The 20,841-nt window shown below is 40.7% G+C and overlaps 2 protein-coding genes across 2 annotated transcripts in view; one reads left to right on the forward strand and one right to left on the reverse strand.

The window, feature by feature from the left end:
* LOC133654367 (cytosolic sulfotransferase 3-like) overlaps nt 1-9,982 on the forward strand; it is an 11,698-nt gene extending 1,716 nt beyond the window's left edge. Inside the window, exons 3-9 of the mRNA XM_062054687.1 lie at nt 4,877-5,051; nt 5,140-5,268; nt 6,880-6,980; nt 7,066-7,192; nt 7,262-7,359; nt 9,585-9,759; nt 9,831-9,982. Of these exons, the coding sequence (XP_061910671.1) occupies nt 4,877-5,051; nt 5,140-5,268; nt 6,880-6,980; nt 7,066-7,192; nt 7,262-7,359; nt 9,585-9,759; nt 9,831-9,943 (918 nt within the window). The 3' untranslated portion in view covers nt 9,944-9,982. The remainder of the gene's footprint in view (nt 1-4,876; nt 5,052-5,139; nt 5,269-6,879; nt 6,981-7,065; nt 7,193-7,261; nt 7,360-9,584; nt 9,760-9,830) is intronic.
* A 5,162-nt stretch (nt 9,983-15,144) lies between these two features.
* LOC133653848 (proline-rich transmembrane protein 3-like) overlaps nt 15,145-20,841 on the reverse strand; it is a 38,718-nt gene continuing 33,021 nt past the window's right edge. The window contains exon 4 of the mRNA XM_062053599.1: nt 15,145-19,566. Coding sequence (XP_061909583.1) covers nt 17,561-19,566 — 2,006 coding nt within the window. The 3' untranslated portion in view covers nt 15,145-17,560. The remainder of the gene's footprint in view (nt 19,567-20,841) is intronic.

A 20,841-nucleotide genomic window follows, 5' to 3' on the forward strand; every position in this document is an offset into this window, starting at 1 on the left:
ATGTTATTATGAATTATTGTCCCTTGTGTGGGCTCTGTGCCGAGGATGTCGTTGTGGCTTGTGCAGCCCTTTGAGACTTTTGCGATTTAGGGCTATATAAATAAACATTGATTGATTGATTGATTGATTGACCTATCAAAGGTTCCGATTACTTCACATCAAATATTCCACTTTGAAAAATATTTTTGGTGGAAGATTTTGCATATTTTGTGTGTTTGCCATAAAAAACATAGTTTTGTTTGACAAAAAAGGGCGGAAAACAAACAAACAAAAAAAACAACATAAAAAAAACTAAAACATTTTGAAATGAGGGATAGATCCGAAGTTGATGTAGACTCAAGAGATTTAAGCGTTAAATATAAAATGTATGTATGCCCTGGCACACCATTATCATCATTTCATGACCCAAGCAAAACACTTTTTACACTTTTATACTGAAATAAATACACCTACAACTTATTGAATAAAAACATAGAAAAAACTACCAGCAGTGGTAAAGTTTAGATCCATGAAGGAAAGAAGAAAGTGAATGAATGTTTATAACTGAATGCATTTACATATGCATACACATTTGTTTTATTTTGTATTATCTTTTTTAATGAATTAAGTAACGTTTATGACAACCTTTTTCCAAACACAATATAGAATGTGAGATATAACAGGATAATGCATACATTTGTCATTTGTTTTCAAAACGCTTACAAAAAAGTGTGATCCCAAAAATGTACTGTGGGCCCCCATTTTTATGACTTGATGGGGTCCCTGGGACCCCATTTTGAAAATTCCTAGCGCCAACACTGCTGTCAACAGAGGAGAACAAATGCTTTATTTAAAAAAATATATTATTTATAAAGCAAGTTCGAGTATCATTGGCAAATTTTCACCTAGTACCAGCCTTGGCGTGCTGCCCGCCTTGGCACGCATATATGTGTCCTCTTTTTGGGATTTCAGAATATGGCCAGCCTATACAAGGATGACAAAAGGAAGATAAGTGTTCACAATTTCACATTAATTAAAATGATGTTTTCAAGTACAGTGTTGCCTTAACATACAAGTTGAAGTCCGTAACTAAAAATACTCAAATCAAATCAATAGTCCCCATTAAAATTCATTAGAATTTCACAATCCGTGCTGCCCCCCCACCCCCCACCCCCTCCAAAAAAAATAACCCACCACCATTTAACATATAACATGCAATTAAATAGGAAAAACAAACTTCTAGACAATGAATATCTTATAAAATACAATATAATAGCATGTACTACAAACAAGTATTATGGTTTTGTTAAATAATGTACTGCATTCATACTTGCCAACCCTCCCGGATTTTCCGGGAGACTCCCGGAATTCAGCGCCTCTCCCGAAAACCTCCCGGAAGAAAATTTTCTCCCAAAAATCTCCCGGAATTCAGCCAGAGGTGGAGGCCACGCCCCCTCCAGCTCCATGCGGACCTGAGTGGGGACAGCGGCGGCAGTCTGTTTTCACGTCCGCTTTCCCACGATATAAACAGCGTGCTTGCCCAATCACGTTATAACTGTAGAATGATCGAGGGCGAGTTCTTAGTTTCTTATGTGGGTTTATTGTTAGGCAGTTTCATTAATGTCCTCCCAGCGCGGTAACAACACACAACAACAGCAGTCATGTTTTCGTCTACCGTAAAGCAGTTCGTCTGCCGTAAACAGCAATGTTGTGACACTCTTAAACAGGACAATACTGCCATCTACTGGATAGCCTTCGGAACACTGAAATTCAAGTATTTATTTTATATACATGTATAATAAAATAAATATATATATATATATATATATATATATATATATATATATATATATATATATATATAGAAACTAATTACTGAACATAAACAGGAGTATCTAATCAGTGTCCAAGGCAACAAGAAAAGTAAAGGAAAAACACCAGAACTAGACTTAAACATAGGAGAACCACAACAAACGTAATATGAGATATGACCTCTCAGGTTATGTCTCATAAGTTTCAGATTAAATATTTTCATTAGTCTGCAGTTAAAAATGAGTGCTCACACCTTGTAGAGCTGTTGCACCTGGTGGATTGACATGCATCGTGGCTCCAACATCATAGATGTCAATTAAAACAAAGGAGATGATTCTCAAACTCCTTCAAGAAAGCAAATCATCACACGATGCAGCAAAAGATGTTGATTGTTCACAGTCAGCGGTGTCTAAAATCTGGACCAAGTAAAAACAATATGGGAAGATTGTAAAAGGCAAGCAACAAAATCATCAAGCGTCAAGATACAGAACATTTAAAGCAATATTTCTTGAAAAGAGAAAATGCACAGCAAAACAAATGAAGAACAAATGGGCTGAAACTGGATTCACCGAACTGTGACATTTCCACAGTCATGATATCACACCCAATGGCCATGGCCTAAACCAGAATTAAAACCGGAAGTAGGTTTACCTCATATCTGGCCGCTAGTATGTCTTGTAGTTTTTGAAGAAATCTGCATTCTTTTTTGTAGTCCAGATTCCCCATACCTGTATTGTATTTGTTATACAGTACTTTTAAGTTATTGTTTTGAAACAGAATTTGGTTATTGGGTTAGTTATACTATAAGATTAGTAAATAATTTCTCCTAAAGGGACTATTGACTTTCAACAGAGCCGCACAAGTCCTCTGAGGTGGATTCAAATGTGGTTAAGTCCGCCAAGGCAGAAACTATGAACAAGTAGTCCGCCATTGGTGTGTGTAATGCTGCAGATATCCTGCAACACATGACAATCATTATTCATGGTTAATGATTACATGTACAGTATGTTAAAAGTCACCAAGGTGAAGTAGCTTGCTTAATTCTGAGGTATGAACCCAGGGAACTTCGCTATTTCAGGTCCATTATGCTTTGTAATGGATTTAAATAGGTGTAATTTCAATTTTTCTTTTTATGGTGATGAAAGTTTTTTTTATAATAGCCACAATGTTCAGTGAGCAGGTTGTGTTATGTGTGACCATGTGTGTTGACTTTTATTGCTGGTTGAATTTTTTTTCCTGCACCATCACTAGGGAAGGTTGTTTGGATTGGGTCATGGTGAGCTTGCAAGGGCAAGAAAGTACACATCCTAGTCACTGGCCTGAGTTTCTCACAATGTCCACAATTTGACGATAAATTACCACATGTCAGACCCTTGGGTATTTAAATTTAATATGAAAAAACCCTGCATGGCCAGGTTGCTTATTGAAATTACATTTTGTGCTATTGCGAAGTTGAAGATGCCAGCGGGCCAGACACCCCTGAAGTAAATAGAAGTTGTGTGACCACACCCAGTTAATGTATGTGCGTCCTTAGACATAACACAAGCGACACTTGCCTGAGTAATGACACAGCCCTTGGCTGTGAATGCAGATGGCTTTGGTCTTTTCAGGAGTGTCAATATTCTTGTGGGGGCTAGCCTTGCCTTTTAGTGTGGCCTTTTTTGTCCATTTGTTCCCACTTGCGGCAGTGGCGCTAGTGCGTTTTCCCCACTACTGTGTAGGTTGAAACTCACACATGATGCGAGCATGTTAATCGCGCGTCAAAAAAAAAAAATAGTACCATTAAAAGTAATTAGTGTTAACTCGATATTATTGCGTTAGCTTTGACAGCTCTAGTTATCATTATTCCTTTTTTTTTGTCTCACTTACCTCCTCTGACCACACATCTTGCTTTTGGGACTGGTCTCATGTCAATTTGCTGGGTTGTCATATAAAAAGTATTGCAATGTCAATGAAAAGGAAGTGGTCCTGATATGTCATCCATAGCTTTGTATAACATAGAGCAGGGGTCGGCAACCTTTACCACTCAAAGAGCCATTTTGGCAAGTTTCACAAATTAAAGAAAGTAATGGGAGCCACAAAAAAAATTTAAAAATGAAAAACACTGCATACAAAGCTTAAATGCTTTGTGCTATGTTAACCAGGGGTCTCCGACACACGCACCTGCACGCACTTTAATGTGGAAATTTGATGTTAGTGCAGACCGCGAGTTTTCAATGAATGGCTGGCACTTGATAGCGTCATACTTGCCAACCTTCTCATTTTTCCCGGGAGACTCCCGAATATCAGAGCGTGATGACGCTGCATTTGGCGCCCTCTACAGTCCGCCCTAACAGTGTACCTGCTCGACCACACGTAGAATGCAATTTCAGCTTGCTCACGTAAGTGACAGCAAGGCGTACTAACTCAGCAGCCACACATCTTACACTGATGGTAACAATACCCAGAATCCCATGCAGCTCTAACTCTTCCGCTCAACCAACGCACGGAGAGGGGGGGGGGGGGGGGTGGGGGGGGGGGGGGGTTGATGTGTGGGGGGATTTGGTGGTAGCGGGGTGTATAATGTAGACCGGAAGAGTTAGGGCTGCATGGGATTCTGGGTAATGGTTGTGTTGTGTTTATGTTGTGTTACAGTGGGATGTTCTCCAGAAATGTGTTTTTCATTCTTTTTTGGTGTGGGTTCACAGTGTGGCGCATATTTGTAACGTAACAATGTTAAAGTTGTTTGATACGGCTACCGTCAGTGTAAACTGTGTGGCTGATGAGTAAGTATGCTTTGCTGTCTCCTGTGTATGCAAGTAATAAAAACATGCAACATGTGGCTGGACTGGCATGCTGTATGTAAATGTTATGGAGGACAATTACTGCAGTGCAATTAGGGCACGCCCTTTATTTAGTAATTAGAGTGTAAATAGGATTATTTTTTTCCCTGGGAGTAATCTATGAAAGACACTGAGATCCATAAATCTCCTGGGAAAATCGGGGGGTCGGCATGTATGTAGCTGAGCCGCATCAGAGTGGTCAAGGAGCCGCATGCGGCTCCGGAGCCGCGGGTTGCCGACCCCTGACATAGAGTCTATTGCAGGTCAAACTGATATTGTGTTTGAAAAGACGAAAACAGATGGACACGCCACCTCGCCCAGAACTCTTTGACTTTCATGGTGTCTCCATGACGAAGTACTTTACGGACAATTATGAAAACGTGAAGAATTTTAAGGCCAAACCAGATGATATCCTCATAGCCTCTTACCCTAAATCAGGTAAGGTTGTAAGCATCATCAGCATTTTTTTGTTTGCAAAATATCATATATATATTGTTTACTGAATGTAATGTTATCCTCAACCCAGGAACTACATGGACATGCTACCTTTTGGATCGTTTGTACTTTGGAAAGACGCAGCCAGAGGAATCAACATCCCTACCCCTGTATATGAGGGTACCATTTTTGGAGCTCTGCATTCCTGGTCACCCCAAAGGTTAGAACATGTCAGTGATCTCCAACGCTTTGAAACGCAATGAATAATACGAATGCAGCATTTGCTTATACGCTGTACAATGTCTCTGCAACTTGTTTCCTACTGTAATTATTCACTTGTTTACAGAAATACCTCGGTGTTTGTACACTTTACTTTTGGTAAGAGTCGGGTTCTGACCAAAATGTTATCCGAAAGTTTGTACTGGTTTTCGTATACGGTTTCAACGTACACCCAAACATTGCGGCTAGTAAACTAGTCAGTTTACCCTGCGAATCATTCTGCGTTGGTGACTCAGTCTTGTCATGTTATTACAGCAGGGATAGGTGTGTTCGGATAATCACGTATGACAAAAGGAGACAAACAGGAAGTGAATCTGATAATATGAGTGCTGGAAAGGCAACAATACAAATACAGCAACATGAATAAAATAAAGTCCAGAACTAAGGAGGTGTTGAGGGTGGTCTGGCGCTGAGTCAACAAACTGTGCCCCCGCCAAGAGGGACCGAAGGAAAATGCCATGAGTCCTTGCAGCCAGAGAGGAAGAATCAGGTGGCGGCAGCGGGTGAAACACCACTGAGGCTGTCAATAAACCAAAATATATAAGTATTAGAAATAAACAAAATTAAAAAAATGTTTTGTTTTTTTGGCAGTGGGAGGAAGCCGGAGTACCCGGAGGGAACCCACGCAGTCACAGGGAGAACATGCAAACTCCACACAGAAAGATCCCGAGCCCGGGATTGAACTCAGGACTACTCAGGACTTTCGTATTGTGAGGCACATGCACTAACCCCTGTGCACCTGGGGATAGGTTGATTGGCAACACTAAATTGGCGTGGTGGGTAGAGCAGCCGTGCCAGAACCCGGAGGGTTGCAGGTTTGCTCCCCACCTCTTGCAATCAAAATAATTGCCGTTGTGTCCTTGGGCAGTGGACAGTCGCCCCCAGTCCCACTGGTGAATGAATGATGGGTGGTGGTTGGGCCATAGGTGAGAATTGGCAGCCATGCTTCCATCAGTCTACCCCAGGGCAGCTGTGGCTACAGGTGTGAATGAATGATGGGTTCTCACTTTTCTGTGAAGTGCTTTGAGTGTCAATCTAATCCATTATTATTATTATTAATAAAATGAGAAAGCGTTGACACATTTGCAAGAGGTATCTTTTGCTCTACTGAGTTAGTAATGATTCAGACTGAGTGAATCATACTTTATTTAAGCACGACAAAGCAGTTGAGGAAAACTTGTGCTGGTTCATTATCTTCTGTACGCCGACGTGTTCTGTTGCTTTCAGAGTTCCTACTAGACCTGTGTTAATTTTGTCTGCCTGGTATACCATAAAATGACTTCTTGCTAGCATGTTGCCTACCGTCTCTGCATCTTGGGGTCACAGAATGTGCCACATGATCAGCTGCATACCCAGAAATGTATGTGATTGCTGTCCTACTCCAATTTTGTAATGTCTGTAATTTAGATAGCTGAGCTTGGACAAAAACAAAAAAGTTTTTTCTTACTAGTGCACAAAATATGTTTGTAATGTGCATTTTTTTTTTTTTTCTAAGACCTTCCCACATGACCACTGTGGATTTACATGACATTTACCTGTGCTCTTCAATAAGGAAAAGACCTGGCAGACCGACTCACTGTCACTCCTCGTCTCATTAAAACTCATCTGCCAGTCCAACTTCTCCCAGAGACATTTTGGGAGAACAACTGTCGGGTAAAAGCGTACGCTCACCACAGAAAGTCTGAATTTAGCTGTTTCATGCAGAGAGTCGCAATTCTAGATCTTTTTTTTTGTGCAGGCAGTCTACGTGGCTCGTAACCCAAAGGATGTCGCCGTGTCCCACTTCCACTTTAGCCGCATGAACAGCATCCACCCTGCCCCAGGAGACTGGGATGGCTTTCTACAAAGATTCATGGAGGGAAAGAGTGAGGTTAAAGTGTGAGGTTATTGTCTTCTCATTTAATATACCTGACTGCATTTTTCTGTGTCTTCAGTGGTTTATGGACCCTGGCATGAGCATGTGGTCGGCTGGTGGGAGAAAAAACAAACATATCCAAAGCTTCATTATATGTTCTATGAAGATCTAAGTGAGGTGAGGTATTCTGGTACCTGTTTTAACACACTCTTTGGAGTGTGGTTAAAGGGAATAAAGTATTTATAGCACTTCACTTTTTCCACATTTGGTTATGTTACAGCCTTATTGTGCTGAAAACAAAGTTTTGTTGTACTTGTGCAATGACAATAAAAACCTACCTTCCTACCTACCTACCTACCTACCTACCTTATTCCAAAATGGAATACAACATTTTACATACAATACCCCACAATGTCAGCGTGAAAAGTTTTTAATGTTTTTATTTTAGCCAATGTATTAAAAATTAAAAACAAACAAAAACACCTGCACTAACTATTCACAGCTATTGCTCAATACTTGGTTGACGCACCTTTGGCAGCAATTACAGCCTAAGGTATTTTTTAATATGATGCCACAAGCTTGGCACACCTATCTTTGGGCAATGCTCATTCATCTTTGCAGCACCTCTCAAGCTCCATCAGGTTGGATGGGAATCGTTGGTGGTTTTCATCCAGGATGTCTCTGTACATTGCTGCATTTACCCTAGTCTAGTCAGGGAGGAGACCACGAACCTGATGGTCACTCTGTGAGAGCTACAGCATTCCTCTGAGGCAAAAGGAAAACCTTCCAGAAGGACAACGATCTCTGCAGCGAACCACCAATCAGGCCTGTACGGTATAGTGACCAAACAGAAGCAATTTCTTTGTAAAGTTTGCCAAAATGCACCTGATAGACTCTCAGACCATGAGAAACCAAATTCTCTGGTCTGATGAGACAAAGATTGAACTTTTTGGCGTGAATGCCACGCGTAATGTTTGGAAGAAACCAAAAAAAAAAAAAAAAACTCCAGGCCAATACCATTCCTACAGTAAAGCATGGGGAAGTTTTTCAGCAGCAGGAACTGTGAGACTAGTCAGGATAGAGGGAAAGATAATGCAGCAATGGACAGACACATCCTGGATTAAAAAAAATCTGCTTCCCATCTAAACTGATGGAGCTTGAGATGTGCTGGAAAGAGGAATGGGCAAAACTGGCCAAAGATAGGTGTGCCAAGCTTGTGGCATGGTACACAAAAATACTTGAGGCTGTAATTGCTGCCAAAGATGCATCAACAAAGTATTGAGCAAAGGCTGTGAATACTTATGTACATGTGATTTTTTTTCAGGTTTTTATTTTTAGTAAATTTGCACAAATAAATTAAAAAATTACTTTTTACATTGTCGGTATTGTGTGTTGAAATTTGAGGACAAACATTTATTTATTCCATTTTGGAATAAAGTTGTAACATAACAAAATGTGGAAAAAAGTGAATATATATATATATATATATATATATATATATATATATATATATATATATATATATATATATATATATATATATATATATATTTTTTTTTTGAATTGTTTCTAAGTTTCTAAATTAAGCACCCAAATGTTGAGGTACTCACCAAAATGTGAACTATTTTACAGGTAGGAATTGCATTCGGTCCGCCACTTAATTGGCCATTTAAATGAAATAAAATGTAGTTCATATTGAAAGCAATAATCCATTTGTGTATATGCAGTATTAATGAATGACAAACTCTGTGTGACTTTTTCAGTGCAAAGGCTGCACAATTTATAGATGATATATTATGCATAATTAGGGGTATATTATATAGGTGAGAGATCTACGTTAATGTATCCCATTGGGCTTATTATGAACTCCAAGGTAATTGACTGTATAGTTTCCAGTTTGATTGTATTTAATAAATGTAAGGGTCCAGAGGCAGAACCTTCAAGGGTAATCATTACTTCATTAATGATCAAAAGAACTAGAAGTGAGTACATTTAATTGTGTAATCTTTTGTATTTACAACAGCCTTGTGCTTGTTGATGTTTTTCACCTTTAGCTAAAAATGCCATCTCCTACAAGCTTTGATCCAACAAATGCATTTAATTCGCATAGTTTGCAATGAGTTTTGGAAATGGGATGAGTTTTGCTACTTCTGCGGATATCATATATCTGCATTAAAAGTGCCCCATGCACACCTAAGAGTCATTTCACAACTACAATCTGTCTCATTGCTCACACCTGATTGTTTGTGGGACAATATGGCAACTTGGTAGCAGTAGGATGGCACTGTGAAAACAGGACGATTGAGAGGCCGTAAGCATCCATTGACCATCCATAAAACAGTTGACCTCTTTTCTGAATGTGTTCTGTCAAATGAACGGAAAATATATATATATGTGCACAGAACGTGGGACGAGAGATCGACAAACTGTGCAGTTTCATCGGCTTGTCTCTCTCAGCCGAGGAGAAGGAGGCCATCGTGACTGCTGTGAAATTTGACAATATGAAAAATAACAAACTGACCAACTTTACCAATGCTCCCTTGATGAATCTGAAGGTGTCTCCTTTCATGAGAAAAGGTACAGAATATGCCCAAAATGACTGCAAATTTGACATTTAAATGTGATCTGAAATATCCCTCTGCCTTTAGGGAAAGTTGGTGACTGGAAGAATCATTTCACCGTGGCCCAGAACGAGCAGTGTGATGAATACTACAACCAGAAAATTAGAGATCCGGCGCTGCAATTCCGCACCCACGTTTAGAGCTTAAACTTCTGTAGTGGTCTCTTTTTGTCTATTGGCTGGTGGATTCCAATTAAAATATAAGCTAATTTTTACGGGAAATACTTTTTTTTTCTTTTTCAAAGATTTTCCTTTGCTGCCATCTTCTCTGTTTAGAAATACTTCAGCTGAAATAGACCAAAATAAGTAGTGTAGTTTTTCTCAAATAGGGGGTCGCGAGCAGCTGAAGAGGTTTTCATTATTTGTGTCTAAACGCTAGTATTCATGTTATAAAGATACACACGCCTGCAGCCTAATCTAAAAAATAGGCTCCCTGTTTTACCAAGTACAAGTAAAAGTTTATAGGAACACATGTAGACAGAGATAATGGAGGCAAAGAGATGAAGAAGTTTGTGACAGGAATGAAAAGAAGAAAGAAACTAAGGAATTGTTATCAAGTTCTCAATAGAATTTAAATTCAGAGGGGTACATTTCTGTCCTCCAGGGGGGTCATAACAGAAAATAATTAATACTTTAATATTAGCTAACTGTTGGGGTACTTTTTACCTTTTAGGACTAATTGTCCTAAAAGGTGACGTTGGCACGTTGTGTAAATGGTGAATAAAAACAAAATACAATGATTTGCAAATCCTTTTCAACCTATATTCAATTGAACACACTGCACAGACAAGGTACTTAACGTTCAAACTGGTAAACTTTGTTATTTTTTGCAAATTTGGAATATTTGGAATTTGATGCCTGCAACATGTTTCAAAAAGGCTGGCACAAGTGGCAAAAAAGACTGAGAAAGTTGAGGAATGCTCATCAAACTTACAAACCCCGTTTCCATATGAGTTGGGAAATTGTGTTAGATGTAAATATAAACGGAATACAATGATTTGCAAATCATTTTCAACCCATATTCAGTTGAATATGCTACAAAGACAACATATTTGATGTTCAAACTGATAAACATTTTTTTTTTGTGCAAATAATCATTAACTTTAGAATTAAATGCCAGCAACACGTGACAAAGAAGTTGGAAAAGGTGGAAATAAATACTGATAAAGTTGAGGAATGCTCATCAAACACTTATTTGGAACATCCCACAGGTGTGCAGGCTAATTGGGAACAGGTGGGTGCCATAATTGAGTATAAAAACAGCTTCCCAAAAAATGCTCAGTCTTTCACAAGTAAGGATGGGGCGAGGCACACTCCTTTGTCCACAACTGCGTGAGCAAATAGTCAAACAGTTTAAGAACAACGTTTCTCAAAGTGCAATTGCAAGAAATGTAGGGATTTCAACATCTACGGTCCATAATATCATCAAAAGGTTCAGAGAATCTGGAGAAATCACTGCACGTAAGCGGCATGGCCGGAAACCAACATTGAATGACCGTGACCTTCGATCCCTCCGACGGCACTGTATCAAAAACCGACATCAATCTCTAAAGGATATCACCACATGGGCTCAGGAACACTTCAGAAAACCACTGTCACTAAATACAGTTCGTCGCTACATCTGTAAGTGCAAGTTAAAGCTCTACTATGCAAAGCGAAAGCCATTTATCAACAACATCCAGAAACGCCGCCGGCTTCTCTGGGCCCGAGATCATCTAAGATGGACTGATGCAAAGTGGAAAAGTGTTCTGTGGTCTGACGAGTCCACATTTCAAATTGTTTTTGGAAATATTCGACATTGTGTCATCCGGACCAAAGGGGAAGCGAACCATCCAGACTGTTATCGACGCAAAGTTGAAAAGCCAGCATCTGTGATGGTATGGGGGTGTATTAGTGCCCAAGGCATGGGTAACTTACACATCTGTGAAGGCACCATTAATGCTGAAAGGTACATACAGGTTTTGGAACTACATATGCTGCCATCTAAGCGCAGTCTTTTTCATGGACGCCCCTGCTTATTTCAGCAAGACAATGCCAAGCCACATTCAGCACGTGTTACAACAGCGTGGCTTCGTAAAAAAAGAGTGCGGGTACTTTCCTAGCCCGCCTGCAGTTCAGACCTGTCTCCCATCGAAAATGTGTGGCGCATTATGAAGCATAAAATACGACAGCGGAGACCCCGGACTGTTGAACGACTAAAGCTCTACACAAAACAAGAATTGGAAAGAATTCCACTTTCAAAGCTTCAAAAATTAATTTCCTCCGTTCCCAATCGTTTATTGTGTGTAGTTAAAAGAAAAGGTGATGTAACACAATGGTGAACATGCCCTTTCCCAACTACTTTGGCACGTGTTGCAGCCATGAAATTCTAAGTTACGTTTGCAAAAAAAAAATAAAGTTTTTGAGTTTGAACATCAAATATCTTGTCTTTGTAGTGCATTCAATTGAATATGGGTTGAAAAGGATTTGCAAATCATTGTATTCCATTTATATTTACATCTAACACAATTTCCCAACTCATATGGAAACGGGGTTTGTATTTGGAACATGCCACAGGTGAACAGGCAAATTGGGAACAGGTGGGTGCCATGATTGGGTATAAAAGCAGCTTCCATGAAATGCTCAGTCATTCACAAACAAGGATGGGGCGAGGGTCACCACTTTGTCAACAAATGCGTGAGCAAACTGTCGAACAATTTAAAGGCCTACTGAAATGAAAAGTTCTTATTTAAACGGGGATAGCAGGTCCATTCTATGTGTCATACTTGATCATTTCGCGATATTGCCATATTTTTGCTGAAAGGATTTAGTAGAGAACATCGACGATAAAGTTCGCAACTTTTGGCCGCTGATAAAAAAAGCCTTGCCTGTACCGGAAGTAGCGTGACGTTGCAGGTTGAAAGGCTCCTCACATTTCCCATTTTTACACCAGCAGCGAGAGCGATTCGGACCAAGAAAGCGACGATTACCCCATTAATTTGAGCCAGGATGAAAAATTTGTGGATGAGGAACGTGAGAGTGAAGGACTAGAGTGCAGTGCAGGACATATCTTTTTTCGCTCTGACCGTAACTTAGGTACAAGGGCTCAATGTATTCCACATTTTCTCCTTTTTCTATTGTGGATCACGGATTTGTATTTTAAACCACCTCGAATACTATATCCTCTTGAAAATGAGAGTCGAGAACGCGAAACGGACATTCACGGTGACTTTTATCTCCACGACAATACATCGGCGAAGCACTTTAGCTACGGAGCTAACGTGATAGCATCAGGCTTAACTGCAGATAGAAACAAAATAAATAAATAAATCCCTGACTGGAAGGACAGACAGAAAATCAACAATACTATTAAACCATGGACATGTAAATACAAGGTTAATGCTTTCCGGCCTGGCGAAGCTTAACAATGCTGTTGCTAACGACGCCATTGAAGCTAACTTAACTACGGGACCTCACAGAGCTATGCTAAAAACATTAGCTATCCACCTACGCCAGCCCTCATCTGCTCATCAACACCCGTGCTCACCTGCGTTCCAGCGATCGACGGAGCGACGAAGGACTTCACTCGATCATCGATGCGGTCGGCGGCTAGCGTTGGATAGCGCGTCTGCTATCCAAGTCAAAGTCCTCCTGGTTGTGTTGCTGCAGCCAGCCGCTAATACACCGATCCCACCTACAGCTTTCTTCTTTGCTGTCTTCATTGTTCATTAAACAAATTGCAAAAGATTCACCAACACAGATGTCCAGAATACTGTGGAATTTTGCGATGAAAACAGAGCTTTTAGTATTTGATACAATGGTGTCCGAATACTTCCGTTTCAACCATTGACGTCACGCGCATACATCATCATACATAGACGTTTTCAACCGGAAGTTTCGCGGGAAATTTAAAATTGCACTTTATAAGTTAACCCGGCCGTATTGGCATGTGTTGCAATGTTAAGATTTCATCATTGATATATAAACTATCAGACTGCGTGGTCGGTAGTAGTGGGTTTCAGTAGGCCTTTAAGAACAATATTTCTCAACGAGCTATTGCCAGGAATTTAGGAATTTCACCATCCACGGTCCGTAATATCATCAAAAGGTTCAGAAAATCTGGAGAAATCGCTGCACGTAAGAGGCAAGGCCCGTGACCTTTGATCCCTCAGGCGGTACTTCATCAAAAAGCGACATCAGTGTGTAAAGGATATCACCACATGGGCTCAGGAACACTTCAGAAAACCACTGTCAGTAATTACAGTTTGTCGCTACATCAAGTTAAAACTCTACTATGCAAAGCGAAAGCCATTTATCAACAACACCCACAAACGCCGCCGGCTTTACTGGGCCCGAGCTCATCTAAGATGAACTGATGCAAAGTGGAAAAGAGTTCTGTGGTCTGACAAATCCACATTTCAAATTGTTTTTGGAAACTGTGGACGTTGTGTCCTTGGAACCAAAGAGGAAAAGAACCATCCGGATTTTTATAGGCGCAAAGTTCAAAAGCCAGCATCTGTGATGGTATGGGGGTGTATTAGTGCCCAAGACATGGGTAATTTACACATCTGTGAAGGCGCCATTAATGCTGAAAGGTACATACAGGTTTTAGAGCAACATATGTTGCCATCCAAGCAACGTTACCATGGACGCCCCTGCTTATTTCAGCAAGACAATGCCAAGCCACGTGTTACAACAGCGTGGCTTCATAGTAAAAGAGTGGGGGTACCAGACTGGCCTGCCTGTATTCCAGACCTGTCCCCCATTGAAAATGTGTGGCGCATTATGAAGCCTAAAATACCACAACGGAGACAACTTCAGCCTTACATCAAGCAAGAATGGGAAAGAATTCCACCTGAAAAACTTCAAAAATTGGTCTCCTCAGTTCCCAAACGTTTACTGAGTGTTGTTAAAAGGAAAGGACATGTAACACAGTGGTAAAAATGCCCCTGTGCTAACTTTTTTGCAATGTGCAGCTGCCATTAAATTCTAAGTTAATGATTATTTGCAAAAAAAAAAAGAAAGAAGTTTCTTAGTTTAAACATTAAATATTTTGTCTTTGCAATTTATTCAATTGAATATAAGTTGAAAATGATTTGCAAATCATTGTATTCTGTTTTTATTTATGATTTAAACAACATGCCAACTACACTGGTTTTGGGTTTTGTACTTGTCGATATTGTCTTATTTATCCAAACATCAACATGCTGAAGGGACTAAAGATGGAATTTAGCCGTTGGCTATAATCTTGCATATTTACATGTATATGTAAAAAGAACAAACTCCAAACTCTGAGAAGTACTGATCAAGAGTAACCTGAAATCACTAAGTAACATACGACATAGTTAACACAAACTGCGATCATTTCATGTTTATTTGAATCCAGACATACATTGCAGTAAAATGAAGGAAACAAATGCTCAATGAGCCAAATACTGAATTTCCGCACAGTGACTACACACTAGGCTGGACACATGGAGTGCGTTTCTATGGCACATATTCTTTGCTGAAGGGGCACCACTAACACACTTGGAGGTCCCACTCTAGTCAGGACGAAATATGAGTAACAGCAAAAAGCAAGACAACAAAGTATTACAGTTTGATTGGAATGTAGACCACAACACAAGGCCATTAAGCTGAAAATACCACAAATAACAATCCAAGCATCACTCCAAAGGTCATCAAAAGAACTGTAGGTCATTGGTTTGGGTTTTATGATACATGAGACATATTCAATATGGTTTCTAACCAGTGAAAGGAAAAAAAATCACTACTTGAAATAATTACTGAAAAAACAATATTCCAATTAACACATACAAGCTAATGCTATATGCTGTCAGTTTAAGGATAACGTTTGTAATTTGATGTAATCGCAATACCTGCATCAATATTTTATTCCTCACTTGTCCTTGCCTGAATAAACTAACAAAACCACGACACGGCACTCTGCCAACAAAAGGAACACTTTCGATTGTCTTTCACATTGACAAATAAGACAGTTTCGAATATACCTTTATTTAACATAAAAATACCAGTATTTACATAATTCCTACATATTTTTGAAAGATACTTTTCTTTTTAGTAAAATACTTCATTCTAGTGCTTCAATGTAAAGTTAAGTGTTGCATTAGTGAGTCCATGGCGAATCAGTCTTTGGCTGTAAATACACACACACACACACACATAAATATATTTGTTTTTACCAAAGCAGTCATGGATTCTATAATTCCACTAGGGCCGCATGTATAATCAGTACTACTAATTAACTCCTGATAAATGCAGTCATGGGCATTGTATCATTGTGATATAATATATGGAAGAAAATAGTTTTACATGACATCCACTAAGGCGGATAATCACCTACAGGCAAGAACATGTTATGTAAGTTATGGCGTCTGCATCGCTGGCTATTGTTTACTTCCTCAATATGTTATCAGTCCCAAAGCAGAGAGGACAGCATATTAGCTTGGAAATTGTTGTCGAGCCACCATGTCCTTAGACACTGTAAAGATGAGCTTATATAACCATTACAATACCAAAGAACAAACCAAAACCATGTATGGCACATATATTTACATTACACAAAAGCTCAATCGAAATGAAATTCCCAGGACAATGAACAAAAGTAAACAAAAGCACTTATTGATATGTACATGAAGAAACAATAATGATGGGACCTAGAGGAGCACAATTTTGCCTTCAAATGTGATAATTCTGATGTCAAGGATTGTTCCTATAAGCAGCAATTTCTTGATGTAAATCTATTTACTCGTATTCGAGTAGAGTACACTGTATATTTTCAAACCTCGTAAACAAGGCAAATAAGAGGATTTTTTTAGTCCATCACCAAGTGATACATTTCTTTGTTCATACTGAAGTTAATTTAGAATTACAGTAGTACCTCAATTTACAAGTATTTTGAGATGAAAGGTGTCTCTGAGCTTTTTGTTATACTTTAGGTTGCCAGCATAATTTGAGATACGAGCCTCTCCACTGCCGTGGTTGAAGTAGCATTTGTCCACAGATTCTGCCCTCCAACCACCGGAATTGGGAAAGTCTGTGTAAAGGAGAAGAAGCGGAAGGCCGAATCAGAGAAACTAACCACTAAAAAATGTCCTACCGGTTAGCCGACCCGGGGAGTCAGTGTCAGCCTACGTCACAACAACCGCAGCTAGCCTCTGCGGCCATAAGCTGCGAAAGGTTATTCACGAAAATATGGATAAGATCCCGATGCTGTGTTTGACATGTTTTAGTTTGTTCAGTTTAGACCTGAATCAACAAATTGGACTATTGAAAATTACCTTTATTGGTACACAGACACAACTTGCTGTCAACACTGACCTCTGGTCCGTCACACGGTGAGAGCGTCCGTGTGCAACATAACCAGCAATAACAATTCATATTGTTACCCAACAGAGAAGCAGCTCTTAAGAGACACCAAGAGACCCAAACAAGTCTGCTCCCAAATGTAAATGTTGAACAATACTGTTACTAATATAGTTGTTAGTAGGTACACGCTATTGTATTGTTTCTCCAACAATATTTCCTATTTATAATTTTTATTTTTAAAAGGCATGTTACATTTGTCTGTTACATGTTTCGGGAGGGCCAAGCAGGATTAAAGGGATTAAATTAATTTCAAAAGGCGCAACTGATTTGAGATACAATTGCTTTGAGTTACAAACTCAGTCGTGGAACCTATTGAGATTGTAAGCTGAAGTGCCATTGTCGTTTGATATCTGCTTCATAGCTTCAGTTTTTGGTAGGAACAGAATCTGTTCATAAGTCAATAATTTCACTGCTCACACTAGCAGAGTCGTCGTGTCGGCTGACCTCAAGGTAACTGTGTGAACCCACGGGCTTCGCAGACCTTCCCCGCCTCCGGTCAGAGTCTGGTGTAATGAAGGGCCGTGTGTCATCCACTCCATCCTCCCCCAGATGTCCTGTTGATGTTCTTGAGGGATGAAGTGACACGGGGCAGGACACTGATGAGGGCACATTCCCCACCTCGTTCCCGGCCCACCTGTGACCCTGGTAGGAGGGTGTAGGTGGCGCAGTCACCTGCCTGCTGGGCACACTGCTGAGAATGCTGCCGCCCAAAGGCATCGAGGACTCTGTAGGAGCCTCACTGCTTTCAGAAAATTGAGGGTCACTGTTCCTGCGCAGCCAAGGCCCCGGACTGTCCCCTGATCCAGGGGAGGGGGATTGTAAAGTTAGGTTTAAAGGATGAAACAGGCTACCACCTTCAAGCAGGTGTTCTCTGTGCAGAGCCTCATCGATACTGCGGGTGAGGTTAATGGGAGAAGGGGGCCGTAGATCAAACTCACACATTGAAAGGGATGTGTCCCTATCTTGATCCAGACTTCCACTTCCTGAGCGATGTCGAGGCACGTCCATTGCCTGCAGTCTCAGCAAGGAGCCTGCGGAACCATCAGATATGGCACGTTCTGCAGAGTGGCCCCTGTGGTTGCGTGCCCGGTTGCTGTCTTTGATGCACTGTGGCTGGGCAATTGTTTGCTCATGATTCTGGTTCCTGATTAGACTCTTTGTGATGTCAGTTCCAGGACGTTCGTGGCCAGCCCAGTTGTTAGGAACCTCTGCTGTACTTGCTCCTCCAATACCGTTACTATCAGACTTTCTGCAAGGCTTACCCGTGAGACTTTGGACTATCTTGAACCAGCATGTGTGTCTATGAGAAGAGCCTCCAGAATGGCCAGGTGACGGCATCTCTCCTGTTGTTCTTTTATCTCCTGCTCCACCTTCTTCTCTTGGCTGGCAACATTGAGGCCTCCAAAAGACCCATGAAGCCAAGAGTAGGAGGGATAATCCCCAGGCCAGCTCCAACAGTCTGGCCCAGAAATGAACCAGCCACCAACCCCAGTTGAAACTCATCCAGTCTCCTAGCAGTCCATAGAGCCAGAGGGTGGCATGAACATGTAGCCCACAGCACAGAGCCCCTAAAACTGCACAAACTGCCAGTACTTTTCCCAGAATCACCCCTTTGCTCCTGCTTCCTGACCAAGCCTTTCTATTGGCCTCTTCAGTTATTCCAGGGTGAGGTATGGGAGGACATCGTATACGAGGAAACACATAAAAGAGGAATCCGAAACACAGACCCAGACCCCAGCACAGGGACAGAACTTGCAGGGTAACAGGCACCACAGGGGACAGCGCTGGGGAAAGCAGATCTGCTGCCAGCAGCAGAGTGCACTGCAGCACAGCCAACACAGCCACCAGGGGGGGACGCTCTAATGTTGCAGGTAAAGCTCTTACTCCAGCCACCTTCAAGGCCAGTAGGGCCAGGGTAGCTTGTGTCCACACTAGCAAGTGTAGTGGCAAATTGTAAATGGCCGCAACTGCAGAGCGAGGAAGGATTTTCTGTGTCCCGTAGGGATCAATAAGAAAGAGGGATGCTCTCAATCCTCCAACGAGAAACAAAAATGCATTGGCGAGAGCAAGAGCCCCCCGATGAGGACAATTTGAGCCAGGTGACAAGATGAGTCCAAGTGCAGATCCGCCAAACAAAAGCAGGAAAAGGCTTGCTGATCCATAGACATGAAGGGCCCAAGCAAAAGCCAGAGTCCTGCTCAGGTCACCCCAGTAGATAAGGCTGCCATTTGGGGAGAGTTCGTTGCTGGCAGAAGTGGACGGGTTAAACGTGGAGTGAGGCACTTGCTGAGGATGACCCAGCAAAATGGAGCGGTTCTTCATATCAATGCGGTAAGTTGGGGCCAAGATTGTTTGCGTAACTGGTGCCACTGTTGTTGTCAGGACCGACGAGTTCACTGGGGATGAGAAGAAAAGAGTCTTGATTTTATTATTCTAATATAATGCAATTAATAAAAAAAGTAAATATGTTAATTCATAACATTATTACATTGGAATTCATTATACATACAAAGGCAATCTTGAATCAAAAGCATTGCATCACAATAATCATGTACAGTATATGTGGTGTTCACACCACTAGAGGGGTGCAGTTCACCATTATAATAATGACCTAGAACCATCTGGCCCAATCAAGTCACTCTTGTGTTGCTAATCAGTTCTGCATCTCATCACTACCGATATAAATAGGATTTCTACAGAGGAAGAAAATTAACCATACTAATGAAACCTCTAATCTGACTAAATCATTGTCGTACAGTAAGCATTATGATGTAAACAGAAGAACAGTACATCCTAAACAAAGCCAGACAATACCAGTTCATAAAACAAATGTGAGCCATTGTATGGATGGTAAAGAAAATGTCTTTCTATGGTACAGGCTAGATGATATAATCATAATGATGCTCAAAAATTCATCAAATGTTGCGCATATAATCTTTGGGGAGGGAGTAAGTATAATGTTAATTCTATTTGTAGAGACCACACAGTATTTCATTGCACCTGCACTATGTAAGAACACTGGAACCTTTTACAGGATTGCTGTACTGTATATACAGTAGTATTGATTATCACTGCTTAATCTGTCATGATGATTCTGGTCGCTTTTGTCGAGGGATATACTGCTGGGTTTCCCCTCCATGTAATTAATGGTGGCGGCCCGCCACGGCAAAATAAAAGCCTTCACATGTTAAAAATTATGGTAATTAACGTGAAAACAAATTTAGCTAATATATTGTATGAATGGATATATAGAGCCTATTATTTCGCACTATTGACTAGTGATGCACTGAAAATTCGGCCACCGAAAATAGAATGATCACTGAAACAGCACTGCCGAAACAGAATATTGTGACGATGTAAGGAACACACACCTGATTTTATGGAGCGGAGGCAGCATGTCTGCCACCTGCAATGTGGCAGTACTTTAATGTATCCTAAATATACCTGCAGACAGCGATCTACAAAATGTGCAATGTGCAGATTATAAGAAGATAGTTGCGCTCTTTTAAGGGCAAAAAAGTGCAGCTAGGACAGTAGCGTGAAGGAAGTGTGACGTCAGGCTTGCTGCAGTGCAAAGCAAGAGTGAAGTCAGGCTCCCTGCATCTCTCGCTGTTTGGAGTGACAGAAGTAAAGAGTCTCTGAACATGAGTACAGTCTCCAATAGCACTACA

The sequence above is a fragment of the Entelurus aequoreus genome, linkage group LG07 (assembly GCF_033978785.1).
Source record: "Entelurus aequoreus isolate RoL-2023_Sb linkage group LG07, RoL_Eaeq_v1.1, whole genome shotgun sequence".
Classification (NCBI taxonomy): Eukaryota; Metazoa; Chordata; class Actinopteri; order Syngnathiformes; family Syngnathidae; genus Entelurus; species Entelurus aequoreus.